Source organism: Myxine glutinosa, chromosome 11, assembly GCF_964187855.1.
Source record: "Myxine glutinosa chromosome 11, kmMyxGlut1.1, whole genome shotgun sequence".
Taxonomy (NCBI): domain Eukaryota; kingdom Metazoa; phylum Chordata; class Myxini; order Myxiniformes; family Myxinidae; genus Myxine; species Myxine glutinosa.
This window is the reverse complement of record NC_136271.1, coordinates 78,833,888-78,852,286: the sequence shown is the minus strand read 5'-3', so window position 1 is coordinate 78,852,286 and position 18,399 is coordinate 78,833,888. Positions and strand designations below refer to the sequence as shown.

The 18,399-nt window shown below is 43.3% G+C and overlaps 1 protein-coding gene across 4 annotated transcripts in view; it reads right to left on the bottom strand.

The window, feature by feature from the left end:
• Positions 1-4,734: 4,734 nt before the first annotated feature.
• The window catches only part of ERGIC3 (ERGIC and golgi 3), a 124,351-nt gene continuing 110,686 nt past the window's right edge, over positions 4,735-18,399 (bottom strand). For all 4 annotated transcript variants that reach the window (XM_078786814.1, XM_068130911.2, XM_068130912.2 and 1 more), the window contains 3 exons: positions 6,703-6,839; positions 6,226-6,281; positions 4,735-5,121 (listed from right to left, as the gene is read on the bottom strand). In XM_078786814.1, the coding sequence (XP_078642940.1) occupies positions 5,042-5,121; positions 6,226-6,281; positions 6,703-6,839 (273 nt within the window). In that variant the 3' untranslated portion in view covers positions 4,735-5,041. The remainder of the gene's footprint in view (positions 5,122-6,225; positions 6,282-6,702; positions 6,840-18,399) is intronic.

Sequence of the window (18,399 nt, the reverse complement as noted above, 5' to 3'; positions counted from 1 at the left end):
TACACAGGCAGACACACGCAGAGTTGGGCCCACAGCAAAATCAGTTACTCGGTCCATAAGTAAAAGGCGAATTGGAGATAGTAATCCACCTGTGAGGAATTCCTGAAAAAATAAATCACGGCACAGCTTATCACAGACAATCGGCAATGTGGACAAGTGCTTTGGTACCGGAGATGAGTTGTGCAAAGCACAATGGATGGCGAGGCTTTATTTGGACTCTTCTCATCAAAAAGTAAACGATGTTTCACAAGCATACAGAAGGTACACAGACAGCTTTGCATGGCACATCGTTCAAGGTAGAAAATGAACAAGGAATTTGCTGGACTGTTTGGTCTTCCCCATCTGAACACAGAGATCCCTAGAATATAAATACCCTAAACTACAGGGGGCACTGCATCAGCAGTACACCCTCAACCAATGATGCTACTGTACATACGAAAGCCTTGTGTTGCATACTGAAGGAGATGTCCTTGAATAGAGGTTTCTCATGTGACGTCACATGGTCACTTTAGATCAAATTGACCTGCCATCATGGAGGTAAATTTTGACTGGCACACTGAATGTTTTTTTTGTTTTTTGTTTTTGCCCAAACCATTGCTGCTGTAATTTACAATGCCCAAGACTTGTTTTCTACGACAGCGGGAACCCTTTAGAAATATAGCATGAAGGACACGGAAGGAGCACACAAGATAATACACAGCAATACTTCTTGAAGCAACAAAAATATATATAAATATAATAGCACACGAAAAGAGCATACAAACAACAATCGCAGCGATCATGACAGCAGTAAGAAATACTTGTTTAAAAAAAAAAAAAACTTTTTTTTGTGTTTCATATTTTACATCATCATTGAGACTCACAGATAGATATGCAATATATTTGTGAAGTACTACATGTTGGCGTGTAATTAAATCCTTCAGCAAAGTGACAGGTGTACACAGTGCCTTCAGAAAGTACCTTTTTCACATTTTGTTGTTACAGCCTGAATTTAAAATAGGTTACATTGAGATTTTTTTGTCAATGATGTACACACCATATCCCATAATGTCAAAGTGGATTTTTTTTCTTTCAGAAATCTTTACAAAATAATAAACGAGAAGACGTCATGCGTGCTTGCAAAATCCGCCTCCCACCCCGAAGAAAAAAAAATTCCATTGAAACAGCAAATTGTCCATTTCATCAAGATTAAAATTGACAATCTTGATCAAAGCTCGGGTCAAGAGGAGGAAAAGTGACGATTTTTCAGATGAAAAATGATGATTTTGGAAGGTTGACCTTGAGTTGACCTTTTGACCTCAAAAATAGTTGGTTTCCCTATTTAGTGAATCAATGTGCAAATGCTGTTCAATTTTCAAGTCAATCGAATGAAAATTGAGGATTTTAAAAACTTGGCCTATGTTGACCTTTTGGCCTATGTTGACCTCAAAAATAGTTGGTGGTTGAATTCAGTGACTATATATGTAAATCCTCTTAGAATTTCAAGTCAATCAAATGAAAATTGGTGATTTTAGAAATTCGGCCTATGTTGACCTTTTGGCCTATGTTTACCTAAAATATAATTTGTGGTTGAATTCAGTGACCAGATATGCAAGTCCTCTTCAAATTTCAAGTCAATTGGATGAAAATTGAGGATTTTAGAAATGTGGCCTATGTTGACCTCAAATATACTTGGTGGTTGAATTCAGTGACCACATATGCAAGTCCTCTTCAAATTTCAAGTCAATCGGATGAAAATTGAGGATTTTAGAAATTTAGCAAAGTTGGTGATCTTTGGCCTATGTTGACCTTTTGACCCCAAAAACAATAGGCTTCTTGCTTTTGACCAACTCTACCATTTGGTGAAGTTTCGTGAAGATCGGTTGAAAATTGTGACCTGTAGGCCGGTGACAAACAAGCAAACAGACAGACAAACAGAACCACAAACGCAACCGACCAGTATACTTGAAAAATCTTCGATTTTGCAAGTAAAAAATGAAAGACAGAAATATCTAATTTACATAGATATTCAACCCCTTGAGTCAACACTTTGCAGACGTGCCTTTGACAGCAATTACAGCATTGAGTCTTGTTTGGTATGCCTATCAGCTTTACACATCTGGATTTGGGAAGTTTCTCCCATTCTTGCAAATTTGCTCAATCTCTCAAGTTTGATGTGGAGTGTCTGTGAACAGCAATGTTCAAATCTTTCTACAGATTTTCTACAGACCTTTTTGCAAACTCCAGGTGTGTCGTTATGTGCCTTTTTCTCAGGAGTGGCTTCCATCTGGCCAATCTCCCATAAAGCTTAGATTTGTGATGTACTGCAGAGACTGGTGTCCTTCTGGCAGGTTGTCCCATCTCAGCCAAGTAACTCTGTAGTTCTGTCAGAGTGGTCATTGGGTTCTTGGTCACCTCCCTGAACAATGTCCTTCTTGCCCGGTTGCTCAGTTTGGTCAGATGACCAGCTCGAGGAAGAGTCTGGGTAGTTCCATATTCTTTCCATTTCCTAATGATGGAGCTCACTGTGCTCTTGGGAACTTTCAACACTAGAAATTGTTTTACACCCTGCCTTTGATCTATGCCTCCTCACAATTCTATATCGGAGTTCTATGAACAGTTCCTTGGACATCAAGGTAGAGTTTCTGCTCTGACATTCACCGTCAACTGTGGGACCTTGCATAGAAAGGTGTTTCTTTCTAAATCATGTTCAATCAATTGAGTTGGCCACAGGTGGACTCAACCAAGTTGTAGAGACATCTCAAGGATGATCAAAGGAAACTGGATGCACCTGAGTTCTATTTGGAGTGTCATAGCAAAAGGGTTGAATACTTGTTGACTCAAGACATTTCTACTCTTCATTTCTAATTATCTTGTAAAAAATTCCAAGAAAATAAAAAAGTTTAACATTATAGGGCTGTAACATATGTGTAAATGTGTGACATAAATGACATATGTGAAAAGCAGCGACAATTTTTTTTTTCTATATTTAATCAATTTTAAATTCAGGCTGTAACACTTTACATTTTGAAGGCACTGTATCCACGTTAAGCAATTATAAATTATACAGCATTCCAGTACACTGATCTCCATTCATTTGTGAAGGTAGACTTTACAACCAATGCTAATCTGGACCCTTAGGTGATTAGGGTTGGCTCAAATGGGGTTATAAAAGAACTGGGACTCCATTGAGTAACCCCTTGATGGAAGTTCCACTCAAACATTGTCACAACAATCACGAGACGTAAATCAGCCCCACAGAGTTTTATGATGAGCTATTATGTATTATGTTTATAAGCGTACCTGATTAATATTCCTGATTCCTGGTTCCTGATGAATATTGGTTGGTACTTACTTTGGACCACTTTATTTCTTTGGCACATTTCAGGTCTGCATCCCATGGACCCAGCTGGCCACAACATATTTATAACCATCCAGGCTCGTATAAGCTTTTACAGCCTCCTTTATGTAGTGGGAGGAAGTGTTTACTAGATAATTGTAAATATCGGGGTACTGTAGGTCAGGCAGCCGCTCCCTATTAGCGTCCTTCTCCATGGGGGTCAGTAAGTTTCCTGGAAAGTTGTAGGGATCTGTGACCCCAGTGACTTCTAATTTCTGGATATGCTTGCTCTGCTTGTCTAAATGACTAACAACATGAGATTAGCTGGAGTCACTTCCAGTTGCAGATATTTCTGCACACATTTTCCTACAAAATGGCGGAACAACAGGTGGTGACGTCACCGCTTATGTCAGTGAGAAACCTCTATTACTTGCATCTCCTGACGTCTTAGTCCTACAATGTGCATGCTGCACCATGAACCTTATTAAAAACTTGAGGTTCCAGGGAACCTGAACTCAACAGGTCTATATCAACAAAAATTGATTTTTCAATATGGCCGCCCTGCCGCACCCATTTTTGGGCGTGCAACGCCCAAATGCAATCCCAAACTAGTTTGTCTTAAAGATGCTGCATTACAAGTTTCATCAAATCTAATCAATATTTGTGACTTTTAGAGCATAGACGTCGAATTGTTTACAGACGACAGACAGACAGACAGACGGACGACGGACACTGGGTGTCGACAAAAACTCAGCTGGACATAGTCCAGTTGAGTTAAAAACTGTACAGAAACAATGTTTTTGAATACTGTTTATCGTGGAGGATTTAGTAAGTGGAGGACTCTCATCCCCTCCTCGCCCCATTCCAAATCCCCTCAACCCCCAGCCCATTCCAACACAGATTTTTCCTCTAAACCAGCAGCTACTTATAGTGGGCTCATACTTATTACACAGAAATGACATTTGAGAAAGATAATATTATAATACACTAATTATGGTGGTATATACACACACTGATGAATGTTTATGAAAATTACATATGCGGGTTCCAAAAAAAAGAAGCTTTTTGACCTGCATTTCATTCCTGTTCCCATGGAAACAAGGAGAAAAGGGGAGGCCGAGAGGTGTGGTGGTCGGCTCTGTGCTCCATTACTGTTGAAGGATAAAATTATTTTATTCCGATTACAATGCTGAATGTAAAATGTGACGCACCTCGACTGCACAAGCTAGATGGTGTAAAAAATAATAACAATAAAAAAAAAAAATGCAATAAAAAAATTGTGAACCTCAGAGCACAACAATAAAATAAAAATTCCTTTAAAAACCCATAATACCCACTGGTTTTCCATCATTGTAATTTTAAAGCCATTGTTATCTTGGCGCATGCCATTGTAACAAATCACACAAAAAGACCTCCCGATTTGGTAACTTTGTTTTGACTTGGGAGAAACAAGTTCACATCATGACATGAAAATCCCCCCTCACAACGGATTCAGAGTTTAACACGTTGAGCATCACAAAGGTTGCACAGACGCACACACAACGTTCCAAATACTGGCTCAACAATAATTAAAATGGGCAAGGTAAGGTAACCCTGTGCTCACCCCACAGGGATCGCAGCGCATTTATCCAGCGATTCATAAAGATCAACAAGCATTCTTTAATTATTATTTTTTTTGCAGAGAAAATTGGCAGGACAACTCGGGCTCAGACAGGCAGTGTCTCAGGTGGCTTTTCCAAGTTCTATCTTCTTCTGGATGGCCCGGGCAGAGTGGTAAATCGCGGAGTCGATGAGTCCCGCCACTGAGACAGACACACGACATTCCCCGAGTGTTACTCGGGATGCCTCTAATCGACGCCATGCTATTGCAAAAAGTCAACATCTGAGGTCATGTGTTTTTAGTGCTAAAGGGAGATTCAAGAACTTGTCACTGGCATAATCTACACAATGTTCCACAATGATTAGTAGATATGTGACAAGATTTTTTTTTTTAAGTACCAATTTATTTTAAATTCAATGTATACACTATACACCATGACAACAGTGAAATAGAAGACAGGGAAAGGGAAGCAAGGATACCACTATAGCATTTAACAATATTATTTGAGTCAGGAAGAGCCTGGTGTTGGCTTAGCGGTTCGGGTGCCGACTTGGTATCCGAGGATCCTGGGTTTGAATCCTGGTCGATCACTGAATTAACGCCAGGGTAGTTGACTCAGCCTGTCATCCTTTCGAGGTCGGCAAATTGAGTACCAGTTCACTGGTAATTCCCTGTGTGTCGCAAGAGGCGACTAACAGGGTTGGTGGCAGGAAGGGCATCCGGCCATAAAACATTGCTTCAAAAAGGGGACCACCGTGCCCGAAAAAGGCCAACCCCTGCTCTGCGGGGAAAAAATGGCCTTTAAAGGTGGTTCATTTGAGTCAAGAAGACATTATTGAAAGTTTACATTCAACTACTACTACAACTGCCACAATTATTCCCAACTTTTCGTGGGGTCGACCAGGGAACGTTTTTGGCCCAGGTTTCCACGAACTGACTCGCCAGGCTGGACGTTCGACTCAAGGCGATTTGGGGAGGAATTCGAAATTTGTTTGGGGGTGTCGGCGATAATTTCCCTCCTCTTTTTGCGAAAGGCGCCATGGGATCTTTAAGGTCCACCAACGACCATTGGTGACAGACGGGTCCTCTAGCTTAGTTAACATCTTTCCATTGGACGGAACACACATCACCCTGCATGCTTCAATAGCTCAGAGGTGAGTGCGCATACCTCCGATCTATTCTGCCATCCCTAAAGGTTTATGCATGCACACACAACTGATGAGATTATTGTTAAAAATGAATAAGGAGAAGTCACAAAAAAAAATCATATCTGAATTGAATCAAGTCAGAATAAGGACGTTCACACCTGTAAACACCCCACCGATGATGGCGCAGACCCCGGTGAGGAAATGTGTAAATGACCTGCAGTTTAAGATGAGAAAACGTTGGTTCAGAGCACCGCACGATTTGAAAAATCAAAGCGCACATTATTCAGAAGCACCTTTCTCTTAGTTAGTGACGTCAAAACCTGTCTCACACACCACCATCTCAAAGGCATCAAGCCTCGTGCCTCACTGGGTCATGCAATTAGGTTTTCCATCTCCTGGCAGCCAAACATGCCAAGTGCAATGCTTTCCACGGCAATTGCTCATTTCTGTTTGAGTTAGAGCGTCTCGGAATATCAAGCAGTCAAGGTTGGCAGACTAATGAATGCTGAGAAAAATAAATAAATGAAGTACATCTCAAGCTGATGCAAATACGGACAGCACATTCATTCTGCAGCATGCTGATCATCCGGCAGAATAAAAGACCAGTCCTGAGGTCTAGTCTAGAATGTTCTTACCTCTGTCTCTCCGTGAACCGCACCATCATGGGTGATAGCTCGTAGGAGACGAACACCCCAGGCAGGCTCTGATCAGATATGAACCCGCTGACCAACTTCTCATGTCTCGTTACGGAGAACTGGTTTGTCCTTAGCACCTGAATCGGACAGAATGGGAAGAAAAACTTTAAAACGTGTCAAAGAAATGTGCTACAGACATGAGCTTGGTATCGATACACTAGAACCACCTTTAGAGGCCATGTTTCCCCACAGAGGAGGGGTTGGCCTTTTTTGGGCCCCTTGGTACTCTTGGTACCCCTTGGTACTCTAGCACCTCTGAGCTATAGCCTGGCGTTGGCTTAGCGGCTATAGTGCAGGCCCATATGTCATAACAATATTGTTTGTGTTTTTTGTTTGTTAAAATTGATTTAGTAATGGATTCTGCTTCAGAATATTATAGAGATGTAAAAAAAATAGGGTTCCATTTTTTCTTTTACGTCTAATAGGTAGTAATTCGAAGAAATCCAAGATGGCCGCCATAAAATTTGGAAAATACACTTTTGTGCATATCTTTGTATCTAGATATCATATAAACATGAATAATATGTCCTTTTATATGTTTTCAGACCCAAGGAAGCCATTTCTGCCATTGTTTTTACAGAAAAATGCAAGGAAAATAAAATAGTGGACATATACCAGCCAAAGTGGGGTCGGCCGGCATGAAATCGGTTAATTAAGTTTCCACCATCTAGTTAAGGTCTGGTTTTGACTGTGTTGACGAAATGTGAATCTGAATAGTAGTATCTATCTTTGCAGGACCGACGACAGTTCAAGAGTGTCTAGAAAATTACATCTACCTTCAAGATGAGTGACTCACCACCCAGGAAGATTGAGAAGTCAGTAGATTTCGGACTTTGTTTTGTATGCCAAATGGCCATAGGGCAAACAGACTATACAACCTTTGTAACGAAACCAAAACTCTCCTCTGTCGAGAAACTGATGGCAGGTGCTGAGGAACAGTACACGTATGGTGAAACAAAGTTTGCATCATTGAATAGACGTTTGCAATATTCCTCTGCTGAAGAATTGCTCGCAAAAGGTCTCCGCTACCATAAAGCTTGTTACAAAGATGTTACCAATAAGATGCACATTGATCGAGCAAAGGCTAGGTTTGAGAAAGGAACAACATCAGGCAGTGCCGCAGAAATCCGACTGAAAAAGAGAGGACGACCAAGTTCTAGTGATCTAGGGGAAAGCACGTCAACATCCAGAAGGTGTTCCCGAGAACAGACATTTGACGCGCTCAGATGTGTCATATGCCAGGAAGACAGAGGAAGTGAACTACACAATGTGTCAACAAAGAACATGGGACTCCAGATCAGAAACATTGGCCAAGAAACAAGTAATGACAATCTGAAAGTGAGACTGAACAGTGTCATAAGTTCGCCTGACCCATTGCAAGCAATGGCTGAGGACATGAAATATCATTTACCATGTGTAGTTAAGGCCAAACGTGCTATAGTTAAGACGGAAAAACAAACAGAAACAACCAATGTTAACTTTGGTCAGGTGTTATCAGACCTTGAACTCATTGAAATTGTTGAAACTGCGTTGAATGATACTACTGAAAATGCTGTGCTGAATATGAATGAAATTCATGTAACCTATGTCAATTTACTTAAGGAGCACGACTTTCCGGTCTCAGACAACCATAGTTATAAGCCATACCTGAAACAATTGATCCTAGACAACATTGCCGATGTTCATTTCAGCCGGCCCTCAAACAAAACAAAGCCAGAGCAGATTCTTTCCACAAAGCTCAAAGACCACATGATATCAAGCACAATTACAGCAGACAGCATCAAAGACGATTTTAAAGTACTTTTGCGAGCTGCGAAAATATTGAGGAAAGACATCGCATCTTCCCCAGCATGGAAATTTAATGGAACCTTTGCTGATTACAAGCCACCCCCGATGCTCAACATCTTCTGCAAGCATGCAGTCATGGGAACAAGGAAAGTAGGAAATAGCAACAGGGAGGACTCCATTGGTGTGAGTGCATCATTGTTGGCGCAGCACTTTGTCGGTGCTTATAAATCTGACCGACAGGTATCGTACGAACCAAGAAGCGAGGATGGATCATTCAAACAACGATTTGAAACTCCATTGAGTGTGGGCTTAGCTCTCGACATACACAAAAACACACGATCCAAGGCGCTTGTAGAGAAACTTGCACATCTGGACCTCGCCATCTCCTACAAAAAGGTCATGGAGATTGAGACCAGCATTGCCAACTCCGTACTGAAGCAAATGGAGTCCACCGGAGGCATCTGTCTACCACCATGGTTGGTTCAGGACACGTTCGTCTGGTTTGCCATGGACAACATCGATTTTCTAGAGTCAACTCCTTGCGGGATGAATACCCTTCATGGTACAGCAATTGCGATCTACCAGCCTGTATCACCGGAGAAATCACCCATGATACCACCAATTGAACTTGACCGGTCATCAAAAGCTCAAACGATACATGATGCAGTTGGCTGTAAAACGTTGACCTGCAAGAAGCCAGCACCCGAGAAGAGAAAGAGCGACTGCAAGCTGCTCACATCAAAACCCGAGACAGACAAGAACAAGAAAACCGATATGACCTGGATGATTGGATGCCTGAACTTCGAGGAAGAAGGAGAAGTTGACGTCAAACTCACAGCTCCGGGGACGTGGGGAGCCTTCAATTCCTTGCTATCTTCGTCCAGTGAGAAGACCAATGTTGCTCTCGTTCCTCCGTTGATAAGGTCGCCTCCTACAGACTATGATACACTGTACACGGGTCTGATGAGAGCTCACAACATCACAACTCGTGTTATGGGGAGTGAGGCAATCACAGTCATGACTCTCGATTTGCAGCTATACGACCTGGCGATGAAGCTGTGGGTGGAACGCGAGGACATCAGGAAGCAATTCCTCTTCCGACCTGGTGAGCTACATGTTGTGTTTTGGGCCTTAGCTGCATTAGGAAAATACGTGGAAGGGAGTGGAATTGATCAGGCATGGGTCGAGGCTGGACTTTTCTCGCCAACCACAGTGAGCCAAATACTAAATGGGAGGCACTTGTATCGAGCTCTGGAGGCACACATGGTAACACTGATCGCTTTGTACAACCTGTACTTCCAGAGATTCCTGGCAATGGAACCTGAAGCAGTGACAAAACAGAACAAATGATTACATGCAGTGACTTTGCTCAATCGTTCATTGAACGCCTCGAAAATATTGCCGTGCATTATGATGACGTGAGGTTGGTATTCGACCGATACATCGATAACTCACTGAAAGACAAAATGCGCCTAAAGAGGACAAAGGGGAAATCAACATACTATCACGTCAGGGATAGTACATTGATCCAGAAGATTTCACTCAAAGATTTCCTTTCCAATGTGAAGACCAAGGCAGAGCTTACAGAGTACTTGGCTGTGAAGTGTCTATCTTACAGCAAGGCTCATCCAAACAAGTTGAAGAAGTTCATGGTGACATCAGGAACTAAGACCACGGGCAACACTGAAGTTCCAGACAGTCTACTCACGCACAGCCAAGAAGAGGCCGATACACTCTTAATTCTGCATGCTCTCACAGTCGACAAAGATGCAGAAGTTATCATTGATTCGCCAGATACCGATATCTTCCTCCTACTGATTCAGAGATTTCACGATCTACCACCTGCTACGAGGTTTCTCACTGGGAAGGGAAAGTTGAGGAGGAGCATTGCAGTCCAACCTATTCATGGCATGCTAGGAGAGAAACGTGCGTCTGCAATACTTGGATTCCACGCATTCACGGGAAGTGACATGTCTGGAAGGTTCGCTGGCAGGAGCAAGGACTGGTGCTTTAAGGTCTTCATGACATGTGACAACAAGATATGGGAGGCTCTGGAGTCTTTGGGACAAACTGATCCGTCACCAGAAGTGTGTTCCCAGCTGGAACGCTTCGTCTGTCTGCTGTACAAGTCTAAAGTTCACACGAAAGTAAACGAGCTTCGCTGGTTCTTATTCTCCAACCGTGCTGCTGAGGGAGAGAGTCTTCCACCTACCACTGGTTCGCTAAAGTTACACGTTCAGCGAGCACATTATATCGCAATGATATGGAGAAAGGCAGCAGAAAGCCATCCGTCCCTTCCATCACCTGTCGAGTATGGTTGGCAGTTACTTTCGGATGATGGGGTTTATGCCCCAAGTCGATGCCTGAATCCTCCAGCCCCAGAAGCAATAATGAATCTCGTGAACTGTGGGTGCAAGAAAGGGTGTATGGGAAGATGTAGCTGTCGCAATAACAATATTCCTTGTACTGAAGTTTGTGGGTGTGTGGGTTACAGTTGTAACAACAAAGCAAACATCAATGAACCGCGTGTGATCGATATGGATGAGGATGAATGAGGCATTCGTTTATGTGATCGTTTATGTTCATTCATCGTTTATGTTTAGGTGTGTGTGTATGTGTGTGCGTGTGTGTGTGTGTGTGTGTGTGTGTGTGCGTGTGCGTGTGTGTGTATTCAAAATAAATGTTATCAGTGAAGATTGTTTATTGAATCGATTCTAATTGGGAAATTATACGATCCGATTTCACGACGGCCGTCTCCATTTTGGCTGGTATATTGCCCACTATTTTAATTTCCTTGCATTTTTCTGTAAAAACAATGGCAGATATGGCTTCCTTGGGTCTGAAAACATATAAAACGACATATTATTCATGTTTATATGATATCTAGATACAAAGATATGCACAAAAGTGTATTTTCCAAATTTTATGGCGGCCATCTTGGATTTCTTCGAATTACTACCTATTAGACGTAAAAGAAAAAATGGAACCCTATTTTTTTTACATCTCTATAATATTCTGAAGCAGAATCCATTGCTAAATCAATTTTAACAAACAAAAAACACGAAATTACTAATCGCCCTAGACTACTAGGGTGCCAGCTTAGGATCCTAGGATCCTGGGTTCGAATCCCAGTCGATCACTGAATTAACGCCAGGGGGGTTGACTCAGCCTGTCATCCTTCCGAGGTCGGCTAATTTGAGTACCAGTTCACTGGTAATTCCCTGTTTGTCGTAAAAGGCGACAAACAGGGTTGGCGGCAGGAAGGGCATCCGGCCATAAAATATTGCTTCAAAAAGGGGACCAAAAAAAAAAAAAACAACAACCATGGTGCCCGAAAAAGGCCAACCCCCGCTTGCGGGGAAAAATGGCCTCTAAAGGTTTTTTTTTTTTTTTGGTCCCCTTTTTGAAGCAATGTTTTATGGCCGGATGCCCTTCCTGCCACCAACCTTGTTAGGCACCTCTTGCGACACAGGATCCTCGGATCAAACCCAGGATCCTCGGATCCCAAGCCGGCACCCGAACCGCTAGGCCAACACCAGGCTCTTGGTATCAATACACTAAAAGAGAATAAATCAATACGTGGTACTGGAGAAAGATTACTACCGCTATTGTCGTATCCAAAGAATCGAGTATTTCCTGATGCAAGACCAGCTTCGGTGGTTAGCACACCTCACATGCATGGAAGACCACAGCATCCCAAGAGTGCTTTTCTGTGGACAACTTGAATTTGGTAAAAGGTCACGTGGTGGACAAACAAAGCACTACAAGGACGTCCTTAAGTGTACACTCAAGTCTTGTGCCATCCCAGTTGTCACCTGGGAACATCAGGCCACAAATGGGTCAGCATGGTGTAACATTTGCCGCAAAGGCCTGGACCACTTTGAATGTGGGAGACTTGCGAGTGAGAGACAGCAGAGGTAAGGAAGGAAAACCTGCGAATGTTCATCTCCGCAAGGACCTGTCTCTACCTACTATGTTTGTGGTAGACGCTGTGCGTCCCACATTGGACTATACAGACATTGCGTAACATACAATGCTTAATGAGCCAACGAATGGAAGAGATTCGTCAAAAAGGACGACACATCATCATCATCATCACCACCACTGACTGCTACGTCTGGGTTAAGTGTACGCAATTTTTCGAAGCCAAAGTATAAATGAAAAAAAAAAAGAATCACATAAAGTGTTTACTCAAAACATTTAGGATTCATGTATCCTATTTAATCCCAAAATCTATATATATATTAAACACAGTTTGTGTGTGTGTGTGTGTGTGTGTGTGTGTATGTGTGTGTGTGTGTGTGTGTGTGTGTGTGTGTGTGTGTGTGTGTGTGTGTGTGTGTGTGTGTGTGTGTAATGTTACCGATAGACTCCTAAACGGAGAGGCTCACGTACTTGATATTTGGCACAGACATGGCCATTGAGCCTGGGAAGAACATGGCTGACCTAAAATTTTATTTCATAATATTTTTTTACCATATTTTTACCTCAGCGCATTTCAGCGAGGAATATTATGCACGGAATCTGACCGGTGGCAGAGCAGCGCGCTGATTCGCTCAGAGCGATCACGTGATGTTCCTTGCCGCCATTAACTCAGTTACACGTTCGCACGTATTTCAGAGCGAAAAGCGAATGCGTTTTTTCACATTTCAGCGAGGAACATTGCCATTCACACCACATAGGTTTTTTTTTCTTTCATCTTTAGATCCATATTTTTTTTCAGCGAGGAATATACACGGAATCTGAATCGGTGGCAGAGCAGCGCGCTGATTCGCTCACATTGATGACGATCACGATCACGTGATGACGTGATCACGAATGATGTTCGTGACGCGATCACTTGATGTTCCTTGCCGCCATAAACTCACAGCAAGTAGCATAGATTTTAGCATGATTAGCATTTAGCATGATTTAGCATAGATAGTAGCATGTTTCACATCGATTTTTTTTCAGCGAGGAATATTATACACGGATTCTGACCGGTGGCAGAGCAGCGCGCTGATTCGCTCAGAGCGATCACGTGATGTTCCATCCCCGCCGCCAGTTGGCTTCACTTTTCACGGAGTATGAGCGTTCTATATATTTTCAATTCAGTGTGCCCGACTCGCTCACGTACTTGATTTGTGGCATAGACATGGCCATTGGGCCTTCACGGTGTAATTTGTGCGAGGCTTTTGTCTGAGTGAGCTTGAGTCGAGAGGGCGAATGTACGGGTTGGGAATGTATGGGTCTCCCTTCCCCCACCCGGCAACGCCGGTACTGGAGGGCGTCACAGGATCGGTGAGTCTCCAAAATCCGCTTCGTGCTGTTGCGAAGATTCAAGACGATGTCGCGATTGTTGTGCTGCTCTCCGACCATGAGAACTGCAACGTCATTGTTGACTGGCCCTCCCCTTCCCCCTCCCCTCCACCCTACCCCCTCCCCTTCTCCCCTCCCTTTTCCCCCTCCCCTCCCCCCTCCCACTCCTCTCCCATCCCTCCCCTCCCCCCCTCCCCCTTCCCCCCTCTTCTCCCTCACGTTTATACACGGAATGCCGGGTACTTCCCCCCTCCCCCCCCTCTCCTCCCCTTCACCCCTCTCCTCCCCTCCCCCCGTTCCCCTCCCCTCTTCTTCCCCCTCCCCTCCACTCCCCCGCCCGGCAATGCCGGGTACTTCTGCTAGTACTATAATATATGCTTTCCACCACATGCATTTTTATTTTTTATTTTTTGTATACAAGATCGAGGCTCGTGAAACAGCTAACATTAAGCACACAAAAAAAAAAACCAAACGGCACGTAAAACACAATAAGGGGAGTGGTAGACAAGATGGGGAGAGAGGGGGAAGGACACAAACACAACATTTGAGAGCAGGGACATCGAGAGATCTGTGGGAGGGAGAGGGCTTGGGGGAAGGTGGGTGAGGTATAAAGCATATGGGCAATGCAAGGACTTCCAGGAAAGAAGTTGGAATACAATTTACAATTGCAGAAAAAACTTGTGATGTATACAATTCTGAATGGAAAACAGGAATATTATGAGATGCTAATGTACCGTTACACACAAGACATGAGAAAATAGACAAAAGGGTAGGCCCATTCGGTGTTCCCATCCGATGACACATCTCAGGAAGCTGATATCCCAGGCGTAAACTATGCGATTTATCCTTGTCTGCTCATGTCCTTGTGAGTCAAGTAAAACTACACTGATGTTTCCCAACATACTCATCGTACATATTTATCTTATGTATATAGAAGTCAAGGATCATTAAGAGCAAAAGCAACAGAAGGCAACAGATTATCAGACCAACTGAACTAAACGGCAACAAATTGTCAGATGGACAGACAAAAACGGACAGACATATCACAAATGTGGTAGTGTGGCTCCCTCTCCCCGACACGGATCTGAGTCCTTTCCTTTGTGAAACATCATAGTCTGATCCTTTTTACTGGCAAATGGAGAAACGACTTTTCCTGCGCAGTTGCCCAGTAGCATCAGGCATTTCCAAGATTTATTGTTCACTAGGGCATGCCCGTACTATATATATATCTAAAATTATATCCCCCCCCTCTATTTACATGAAATGGTTTGGTCCATTCGCAAAGCCAAAGCGAACGGCTTGCGAGTACGGTGACAATCCCCCCCCTCTATTTACATGAAATGGTTTGGTCCATTCGCAAAGCCAAAGCGAACGGCTTGCGAGTACGGTGACAATCCCCCCCCTCTATTTACATGAAATGGTTTGGTCCATTCGCAAAGCCAAAGCGAACGGCTTGCGGAGTTTGGTAAAGAAATCGCCATAGCTCGGTAACTACTTCTCCGATTAATATGAAACCTTGAAAAGGCACATCCTCGGGTCCCCAGCAATATACCTGGCAAGTTTCAAGTATATCGGACCCGTGGTTGTCGAGAAACAGCGGTCACAGACAAACGACACACAGACACACACACATACACACACACATACACACAGAGATTACTGGAATTATAGATAGATAAAAAAGTGTCAAAAAGTAAGAAAAAGGAAAAACAAAAACATTCCCTTCAAACTTACCAAGTTTCTTACAGATGATGTAACAACTCCCATTATGGCTCAAAATCATTCATCCTGACCCCTACAAGTTTTGTGGGCTGTGCTCGTCCTAATCTGCCCTACTTGGCTCGATAAATGCATAACTACTATTTCTACTACTTCTTCCTAGCCCTGATTATTCTCATCTTTTTTTGGCCAAATATTTCACCAACCGGCTGGCCAGGCCGTTCGAACGTTCACCAACTAACGTAGCAGGTGAGACACCGGCTTAACACGGTGATGCAACGCTCTCGCTGTGAAGCACCGAACCAAGAGTTTATTGCCGGATCAGGAATCAAACCCAGACTAGAGAGTTCACAAGTAAGTTTGCTTCCTATGCACATCCTTCCTCTCAGACCTAATAAATGGGAAATGCATAATGGGAAAGTACTAAAATACGCAATTTGGTGTCTGTCTGTCTGTCTGTCTGTGATACATTCGGTCGTTACTTATCCAATCTCATCAAAACTTTCCAGGGGAACTGAGGGTCGCACGATGGAGGTTATCGTCTAGTTCTCGTTCCTGGACATCCTGTCTGCCGGCAATATTTGTTGGACTTTAAATATCCCACAGTGCCCTTCACGAAGAGTACCGTAGGCGAGCTATCGGTGGCATCCTGAGCAATTTACAAATTCAGTCGAATGTTAGGCTTGGCCTCACGGTTTGTGAAAGACTTGGGTCAACCTTCCCCCAGCCCACCCCACAATAATGTGGTGATAATTGTGGCCATTAAAGAATATTAACAAATGCCCACCCATATACGGTAGTCGTGCACATACCCATGACCCCCTTCACCTGGTCGCTCGCATAGGGAGTCGGTGTTTCCAGTCATTCATTTTAGAAAAAATGCTGGAGATAAATCTACATTGTTCTCTCTGCATTGTTTTTGGATGCAGATGTCAGATGTGTTCAAGTTAGATGCTGTTCATGTTGATTCTCCAATGACTTTCACCCCTCCCTTCTATTTAAAACCCTCCCACCTACTTTCTCAACAATCCTCTCCAAGAAGTTCTGACACTCAAGCTATTGGGTCTCACTCTCTGCCATGATATTTCCTGGGAAAACCACATTTCCAAGCTGGCCTCCAAAGCCAGTAGCTGACTGGGGCATCCTCAGTCGTGCGAAGTCCTTTCTGGGCACTTATGAGCTCCTCACCACATACAAAGCTTTCACCCGCAGCTCAATGGAATACTGCTCTCCCCTCTGGGCTGGTGCTCCTGCCTCACACCTAGCTCGTCTTCACGCTGTTGAAACCAAAGCTTTCAGAATAATTGGAATCTCCTGTGATGAAGCTGATTCTGAGGGCTTTTCACTCTCTCACCGCAGGCAGGTTGGTGGTCTTTCCGTCTTCTACCGACTCCTCTCCGGCCTTGCTCCCCCAGCTTAGTCTGTGCTGTGTCCCCAAAATATTCCTGTAGGATGCACAAGATCTGCCAGTGGTCTTCTTCTGGTGAAACTGCCAAAATCAAGACTCTCTATTCACCTTCACTATTTCATTCCTCTTTTTCCTGTCTCTGGAACAAACTCCCTCACTCTCTTCAATCCCATTCCTCCCTCCAGGTCTTCAAAACAGCTGTTCACCACCATCTCATATGTTCCCCCATCCGAAACATTGATCTTTTCTACCCCTTTAATCCACCCCAAATCAACCTTTTTCAGATCCCCTGTTCTCTTTCATGAAATCCCCTGTAGTGTCCATGTTGTTTATCCCGTGTACCCCACCCCAGCCCTCTCTCTTCCACAGATCTCCCGATGTCCCTCTTCCCTACTGTTGTTGTGCTTACTTCTCTTCCCCCCTCTTGTCTCCTGCTCGCATTATTATATGTTCTATGTGTTAGCTCTTATATGAACCTTGATTAAGCATACAAAAAAACCCCAAAACGTCATGCTGGCTGTTCTCTCAAGGTCATGCGTTACCAGTCCTGAAAATGGCTCATCCTTCACAATGAAAGCGACAAAATATGTACACCAAGAAGTGTGCATCCCCATGCATGCCAGAAGAGAATCATTGTGAAAGAGGAATAAACACAGGCTTACATAACATCGAGATACTACCTGTTTTGCTTGTATAATTTCTCTTTTCCATTAAGTTGCTATCCCCAAAGGAGGTCAATCAGCTCTGAAGGCCACGAAGCAAATTCAAATAAATCATCAATTTGAATGAAACAATCAAGTGAGGTTCTATTTCATGTGAACTTTGCCATGCTTTTGTTTGAGTAATAAAAATCAACAAGGATATAGCAGAGACTTAAAATATGCACCTTCCGGATGCAAGGGGATAAAACTGTGGCATGAGTACAAGGATAACATCCAATAATCAAAAAAAAAAAAATCATCTCCAACCTTGGTGAGCTGACTTTGTACTTTGACTACTGTACTTCAGAAACAAAACATAATGAGAAACAAAACATAATGCTAACATAGGAAGCATCTCAAAATGCAAAGCCTGTACACGTCCGCTTTGTACTCAAACTAAGCTTGACAAAAACATCAGTTAAAAAATTGTACATTTTATTCATTTGTGTTCTCCATATTCTCATACTAAAGGTTTGTTGAAGATTTGATGCCAAAAGCTCAAAGGTTCAAAAAAAAGGAAAAGTAATACGCTGGACAGACAAAAGCGATTGCAAAACCCCATATCCTGCTGCACGGAGGGCAAGGAGGTGGGGGGGGGGGGGGGGGTGTGGGGGGGGGGGGGACAAGCTAATAATTACGGGAGGTCCGTACTCTCTGGGGTGTATTGTGACTAGACGAGAAACGTTTTTATGTCGGACCTGTTTTTTTTGTTTGTTTGTTTAA